This window comes from Sinocyclocheilus rhinocerous, unplaced genomic scaffold (assembly GCF_001515625.1).
Source record: "Sinocyclocheilus rhinocerous isolate Xijiao unplaced genomic scaffold, SAMN03320098_v1.1 scaffold2645, whole genome shotgun sequence".
In the NCBI taxonomy this organism is placed as follows: Eukaryota; Metazoa; Chordata; class Actinopteri; order Cypriniformes; family Cyprinidae; genus Sinocyclocheilus; species Sinocyclocheilus rhinocerous.
The window spans coordinates 1,017,452-1,025,426 of record NW_015654522.1 but is presented as its reverse complement, the minus strand read 5'-3'; the positions used below and the strand labels follow the sequence as shown (position 1 = coordinate 1,025,426).

Genomic DNA, 7,975 nt, shown 5'->3' with positions numbered 1-7,975 from the left:
AAATATCTTAATTTGTGTTCCGAAGATGAACGAAGGTCTTACAGGTTTGGAATGACATGAGGGTGAGTAATTAATGACAGAATTTTCATTTTTGGGTGAACTATCCCTTTATATGGATAGTTCATCCAAAAAATGAAAATTCTGTCATTATTTACTCACCCTCATGCCTTTATGACCTTTTTTGGATCTTTTTGCTTTCCTGGACTTTCAATGGAGGGACAGAAAACTCACTGAAAAGTATCTTAATTTGGGTTTTGATGATTACTCAAAGTAATCATCCAATGTTTGGAACAACATGAGGGTGAGTAAATGCAGACAAAATTTTCATTCTTGGGAGAACCATCCTTTTAAGTACCTCGTTTTGGATGTCTCCTTATCTGAAACAGTTCAGGTCTTGGAACCTTTACAAATGAGCTAATGTGGTAAAGAAAGACATCCAGAATGTGCAGTGATACAATACTCCAGGACTGAAAACCACTGGTCTGAAAGGGTAGCCAACCCTTCTTCTGGAGAACTACCTTTCTGCAGAATTTTGCTCTAACTTTAATCAAACAACCCTGAACCAGCTAGCCAAGGTGTTTAGGATTACTTGAAGATTAAAGGCAGGTTGTGTTGGAACTGACTTCTGCATGAAGGTAGCTCTAGAAACAGTTGGTTACCTCTGCTCTAGTGTACCTTGTTCTTTTTCTCCAAGGTTGTCTAACTCTGATTTTGGAGGGTCACCTACCTGCAGAGTTTAGCTCTAACCCTGATTAAACACTCCTTAACCAGCTAATCAAAGTCTTCAGGATTACTAGAAATGTCCAGGCGGGTGTGTTGGAGCTAAACTCTGTTGAAAGGTGGTCGTCCAGGAGCAGGATTGGACATCTCAGATGCAGTCACGAGTAAGGCTGGCCACACACTAGACAATTTTCAAATCTTAACCGATTTTAAAACCATGGGAGACCACAGACATGAAGACAGTTTTAACCTTATAATCATTCCATCTCGATCGGGAACAGTTAAATAATCGTAATGACACCACACAATAGAAGATCCCCCTCCCCCCTTAAAATCGGCCTTAAAATCGTCTAGTGTGCAGGCGGCTTAAGTGCACACAGAGGTGATGCCTCACTGAAAACCGTCGGTATCCCAGAACAAACCTTAGCCTGAGCTCAACCCATCCTAACTGTGTGAAAAGTTTGAAAGGAACACACACAGTCAACCTCTTAAATACTACTCCTGTAATATCGAATCTATTTAAATACTATTTTAATCTGTCTTTTAATGTTTTATTCTGTTTTTATTTTTTTACAAAAAGATTTTTATTTATCCTAAAATGTTACTATTAGTCCATTCCTGATGACCTGCACAGATAAAAAAATGTTAGTGTATAAAGTAAAAACTATGCTAAGCAAATAGTGATTAACCAAGTCTTCAACCAATCGGTCAGTCTTAGGCTACTAATGCTGTCTTGATCTGTGTCTGGCGAATGTGTGACATTTATATTGTTTATGGTAAATATATAAAGTATTGGTTTTCTGACAAGCAGTAATATAATATGATGTGCAGTTGCTGTTAATTTCCTAAATCTATTTAGAAATTAACTACTGGAGATATGAACTAATATATGAAACAGTCATGGAAAACCTCTTGTGTCCTACTGTATTGCACCATGACTACATTGTCCTCTAGTGTCAATCTGAAGCGTTGCTCAGGAAGCTGCCACCTGGTGGTTGGGCAGCATTAAACAACAGCCAAACCAGAATACCTTCTCTGTAAATGAAGATTAAAAATGAAATTCTTCTCATGTGACATGATAGTCAACAATATTTACAACAATCAAGTCAAAATGTTGTGTTCTGCGAATGTAAGTCTGGGTCTAATAACCATGCCTGGATGTATTACTCCATCACTGATCTTTGTTTATACTGTACAGTCTTATCTTTAAAATTTTAATTTTTTTAAATATTAGGTAGAACCTATAGCACCAGTTTACATGATTCACAACCATGGTAAAAGCACAAGTGAGTAATGTCATCATTTAATGATTACTTTACCCTGGGACTTTGTTTTCTTACCTGTGTCCTTCTTGAAGTCTTTTGACATTTTAACTTTTTAGTATAAAAATAGACACGATTTTATGTTTGTGTAAAAATCTTGCTGGCATGAAGGTATTGCTCACATGAATACGCTTACGAGAGAACTAAGTATGTTGGGTTTTTATGAGTAAATGTGGTGCATGTATCTGTCCTACATAGGTTTCAGCTGCTCTACTGTCAATGTTTCTGTTTTTAAATACCTCACCATTTCTCCTACTGTACTGAAACATTTTTAAGTAGCAGTTTAGATTTTTTACTACTGGAATGTGTTTTTTTGTGCATCAATAAACCTGAACCGACACTTGGAATTTTTATATTTCTACCCGAGACTTTTAAACTTTTAGCTAGTTTTATGAAAATAGTTTGTTAAATTAGTTGCATTTTTCCAAATGATTTTTACACATTAACGGTGTTGAATAAATTTATGACCACCTGTATTTTATCCCCCAAGCTAATGAAGGTTATTTTAAGTTTGCTTTTTGTCAGGCACAAACACAACAGTTTACACAATAAAGGCTCAGAAGTAACCATTTAGTCATTTTGGTGCCATTTACTGTGAGCAGATGTTACGTTTGCATGATTTAAAATCTGAAAAAATAAAGATTATGAGACAGAGAATATGCCAGTCTTACAGGATGGGTGTATTTTACAGAGGTTCTTTGAAGGAACAGTCAAGACAAACAAGGTTAACGTGAAAGCAGTGTGGCAGAAACATGCAATTGCAACACTGATGGAGCCCTCAGTACTCTGGACAAGAGAGAGACTCAGATTTACTGTGTGGGTTGCGGATTTGTTGCAGACTGTGGGTACCCTAAATGCATCACAAGTACCTGTAATATACAGTCTAAACCTCTATACGTGAAGAAAATTCATCTGGTGTATAAATATAAAAATCAAGACTTAATTTGGATGCCTTTGCCACCAAAGAGGGTTATCCATGGATTTATTTATTCTGTCTTTTTGGGTTATTAAACCATTTTAGTTTAGCAGACTGTGAGTCAGACAAAGATACGGTGAGAGCAGTTAAGACAGATGGCCACTCCAAACCCAGACACAAAGCCCATTCCCCTCCTCGCCTGATCTCATGCATTCCCTGTTACAGGCCGGAAAGTTGAGGACAGGACAGCAGGAGATCTCATCTCTCCAGGTTGTCAGTAGGCGGAGGAGGAGGAAGGTGGGATTGTCGTCTGATTGGGGTTTGGAGATACAGTGAGTGAGGCATTACTTATCCACCGTTTTAAAACACAAAAACCATTTGCACAAGCATTGCAGCTGCCACAGTTCACAAAAAAGACAAAAATCAAAACAATACAAACTCTTCGAGTGACTTGCGAGCGGGTAAATGAGAGAAAAGCGACAATTGCCGATAATTTAGATCCACGATTCCCTTCAAGTTCTCATTTGAACCTCATCCACAGCTGAGACCCATCCAAGTCTATTAATGACAGAAGGTTGAATGGAATCACATCCTCTTTTAAACAGAAAAGGTTTTTTTTTTTTTGACTTTTTTTTTTAGTTTTAATTTTTGGGAGACTTCTTCATGCTGAGCGAACGGCATGTGGTGTTCTGAGCGCCGGCTCCGCACTTGAACAGAAGGAAGAGGAACCGGGTCGGTTTCTAAGCGTTTTGCATCTCTTTGCCGATCTTGTAGCTGAGGATCTTGTTCCAGTCGATCTTGGTGCGAGTGACGGGCAGCTGTCTGCGGAGAGCTTTGAAGGTGGTGTCTGACATTGTCTGGTAGTTCTCACTGATGGCCGTCTGGAGGGAAACATTTAAACAGCGCAAATGTTAAACGGAATTCTGATCATTAAAATTAGGGATGCACCAATCATATGAAATATTTAATATGCATCTTAATTAAAATGTAGACGTCAAATTTCTACCTGGTAATCATTTTCAGCATTTTCAATGATTTTTACAAACTCCTTGGCAGTCTGGGTTTCATTCTAGAGAGGAAAGGGCAGGAATTTACTTTGTTGAAATCTTTGCTTTGGTTAATGCTTATGTGAATATATCTCTTTTTTACTCACAGTCACTACAATGGACTCCTCCACCTCTTTATGGCTCACCAGTTGTACATTACCATCCTCATAATAATGTACCTGTAGGAAACCAAATTATGTAACACTTTACAATCACAATTTGTTTCTCATCTCCACTATGCTAATCTGTCAGGTGAGGTCTCACCTGGATCTTCAAAACTCCCACCACCTGAGCTGATGACTGACTAATGGTGAACTTCCACTCTGACCTGCACCGGCCATTCCTGACAAGAGAGAATCATCAGAGAGTCAGCTTACAACCAGATTTAGTCTTACTACAGAATCAGACGCCAGACATTGAATCGGACAATTATAATTGCAGACTGTAGAGACTCACACAAAGATTTCAGACTAACCACATTAAAGAACTCATGGCAAAAATGTAGATCTAATTTGATACGTGATGTACAGTCAGCTGATTATGATTGCAAAACAAAACGTGACAAGAGTGAATCAGTTTTTAATCACCTTTAAGAGGTCCAAAAATGACAGATGGCTGTACATAATGCCTGTTATTTAACAAATACACTACCATTTAAAGACTCGGGGTCAGTAAGTTAGATATTTAGAAAAAAGAAAATGAAAGAAATTAATACTTTTAACAAGCAGTAAAGACTTTTGTTGTAAAGACTATAAAATAATTTCTATTACACACAAACACTGTTCTTTTGAATTTTCTAATCAAAGAATCCTGAAAAAAATGACATTTTCATAAAAATATTAAATAGCACTGAAAATATTAAATGTGACACTGAAGACTGAAATAATGGTTGCTGAAAATTCAGATTTGCCATCACAGGAACAAATACATTTAAAAATATGTTCAAATTCAGTAGAAAAGAGTTTAAAATATTTGTAATTAAATTGTAAATAATAATTAATTGTAATAATATGTCAAATATTACTGTATTTTGATCAACTAAATGCAGCCTTGGGGAGCATAAGAGACTTTTCAGAACATTTAACTTTAACTTTTTTAAACAAATTTAACATTACATTTAAAACAAATTCCAAATGTATGAACAGCTGTGTAAAAACATAAATGTACCAGAAATGCTGTAGTTATGTAGGAAATCAGTTGCCTGGGACAAAGGGTCAATTATATAGTTTAGCAACATTATACAAGTATTCCAGAGAGCTGGATATAAGGAGATAAAGCATTACTCACCAAAAGTTTTTGGGCTGGAACTGATGACCCTCAATACAAGCAATAATTGTTTGCTGTCCGTCAACAGTCTTCCCATACACCTGCGGCACAAACATCAGTGCACATGACTTCACAAACAATGGCTGCAATCATAAATGTAAATGCAGCAAGTGCTAACAGTAAGAGAAATGTATGAAATTCATATTTTTCTGTTGAGATTCCCATAGGAAAACTGTGTACCGTGCAGACTCCAGTGGGATAGTGCTCTTTCACGTAAGCACTGAGCGCTTCATCACAGGCGTCCCTCCAGGACCGGAGGGCAGTCTCTCCCTCGTAGGGCTGAGGATCACTCGCTTCCTTTCGTAGGTGATCGAAACGGAATGACACCCGCTTCCGTGGGTCAAAGAACCGTCCCTGACCCAGATCTCCATGCTCAGTGATCAGAACCTGCAGGAACAGGATGTCCCTTCCTCTTTAGGCAAAACTAATCACACACAGATCTGCAGCTCTCCTAACACAGCAGCAAACACTCACAGTCCAATGCTCACACCTGCCCTAATCACTCACAAAGTACACAAAGATCTACAGAGAGCAGAGTTTACACCCAGCTTAAATAAATAATGTGACAATAGTGTGCTCTCTGTTCAAAACTAACACAGAGTATCATGGCAGCACAGGAACTAAACGTACACGCACATATCCAAAACCAACTGAAATTACTGCATCTGTGAGACTTAAAAACGTTAACTTACCGACTCCTCACTACCGTCGAGTTTGACAGGAGTGAACTGATCCATGTTATACTGAGCAAAGGCACTGTGAAACAGAAAAGAAGAATGCAACATGAATCCTTAGGAAAACAAACTTTCAACTACATACAGATGCATCTAGACATAACGTGACAAACAGATCTGGAAATAACTTACTGTGCTGCCCCTTCCCGGAGGAGGTTGTCATTGTTGAGGAGAAGTCGCACATCTACAAAAAACACAAAAAATTAAAAACCAGTCACAAACCTAAGCACAGGTCTGGTATAATATCAAATACAAAACTGGTTTGAAATCAGATGTTTTTGATGAGCGAGAGAGCAGCAATGAGGAACCGCCAATTAAACTGCAAGAGAGCTATCCATTGTGAAGCAGGAGCAAAAAATAAACAACATCAGCAACAACAGCTCGCTGTGCCTCCCCAAGCACTGTCTTGTGTATTTTTTCTTTTTTCCCTTTATGTGCAAATCAGTAAAAAAATTTATCACAAGCATTTGCTCCATGTTGTTTGATGCTGGTGTCAAGAATAAAATCTCTTCTTGTGACTAGCACAAGTTTGTATATAAATATTTTGAGATATTCTGGGACTGCAGCTTCAGTTGGATAGTTGTGATGTTGTAATCAACAGAAAACAAGAAACTGTACACATTTTTGGAGCCAGTTCCATTTCAGAAATCTCTTATGCTCACCAAGGCTGAATTTATTTAATCAAAAATACAGTAAAAACTGTAATATTATGAAATATTACTAAAATTTTAAGTAACTGTTTTGTAATTTAAAACATTTTAAAATGTAATTTATTCCTATGATGGAAATGCTGAATTTTCAGCAGTTATTAATCCAGTCTTAAGTATTACACGATCCTTCAGAAATTAGACAGTTGTTCTGCTTAATATTTCTGTAGAAATTGTGATTCTATTTTTTTCATTTCAAAAGAACACATTATATATTATATAATTATTTGTAACATTATAAATGTCTTCTCTGTAACATTTGATCAATTTAATGCATCTTTGTTGAAAACAAACATTAATGCATTTGCCCACTGTCATATTCATGTCATTTTCACTGTGTGCTGTATGTAAAATGAGTGTTACCTTGGCTTTATTTGAAAAAATATGATTCCCAATGCACACAGACTTCCCAGAATACTGAGTGCTCTGTTGGTTACAGTGTTTACTTCCTTTTTAATTATATTTTTATTAAATATTTATTTATTTGTGAAAAATACTTTGTCTTCTAGAGTATAAGTATGTTTATTTTACACGTTTATTTTTTAATCCATTTTCAAATTATTTCAAATTTCTTAAATATGAATTAAAATAAATATCGGCCATCAGCCACCCTGCTTTCCAAGATATCGGCTGTCAAAAAACCCATATCAGTCGACCACTACTTGTGAGATTAGTTTGTGCCGTTCGTAGCACGAGATTTGTTCAGTAGCGCGATCGCGCGGCTCGGTCAATTGACCTATCGGTAAGCCCCGCCCCCCTTAGTTACTGTTGCTCCCTCGGACAAACAAACGGAGCTGCTCACTGTTATACAATGACAGCTGTCTAGTGTGAAAACCTTGTCCCACAATGTTTTTGAACAATTTTGGACACAGAAGGGCCACCATTCAAGTGGGAATTAAATATTCAATGGAGGGATATATCAAATATTTTAAAATAAATATGGTGGGTAACTCGAAGCGAGGGTTTACAGATTACAATGCAAGCAGGAGAAGTCTCATATTACGGTCGTCATGATCGTGGATAACAACAAACACTGTTTATGTACCGCAGAATACGATTAAATTAATGTACATTTAACCAGTTTAATATGGAGGCACTAAAATGTACACCTTCATTTATGTGTTTTTGACCTACACTGTAACTTAGATGACGTGAGAACAGTTCGCGATTTAGGTTTGTAGGTTAGCATGGACTAATTTTAACT

The 7,975-nt window shown here is 37.0% G+C and overlaps 1 protein-coding gene across 1 annotated transcript in view; it reads right to left on the bottom strand.

The window, feature by feature from the left end:
• Positions 1-2,676: 2,676 nt before the first annotated feature.
• LOC107717540 (F-actin-capping protein subunit alpha-1) overlaps positions 2,677-7,975 on the bottom strand; it is a 9,565-nt gene continuing 4,266 nt past the window's right edge. The window contains exons 3-10 of the mRNA XM_016524319.1: positions 6,197-6,248; positions 6,023-6,086; positions 5,511-5,717; positions 5,292-5,371; positions 4,269-4,347; positions 4,112-4,183; positions 3,965-4,027; positions 2,677-3,839 (exon numbers count right to left, since the gene is read on the bottom strand). Coding sequence (XP_016379805.1) covers positions 3,699-3,839; positions 3,965-4,027; positions 4,112-4,183; positions 4,269-4,347; positions 5,292-5,371; positions 5,511-5,717; positions 6,023-6,086; positions 6,197-6,248 — 758 coding nt within the window. The 3' untranslated portion in view covers positions 2,677-3,698. The remainder of the gene's footprint in view (positions 3,840-3,964; positions 4,028-4,111; positions 4,184-4,268; positions 4,348-5,291; positions 5,372-5,510; positions 5,718-6,022; positions 6,087-6,196; positions 6,249-7,975) is intronic.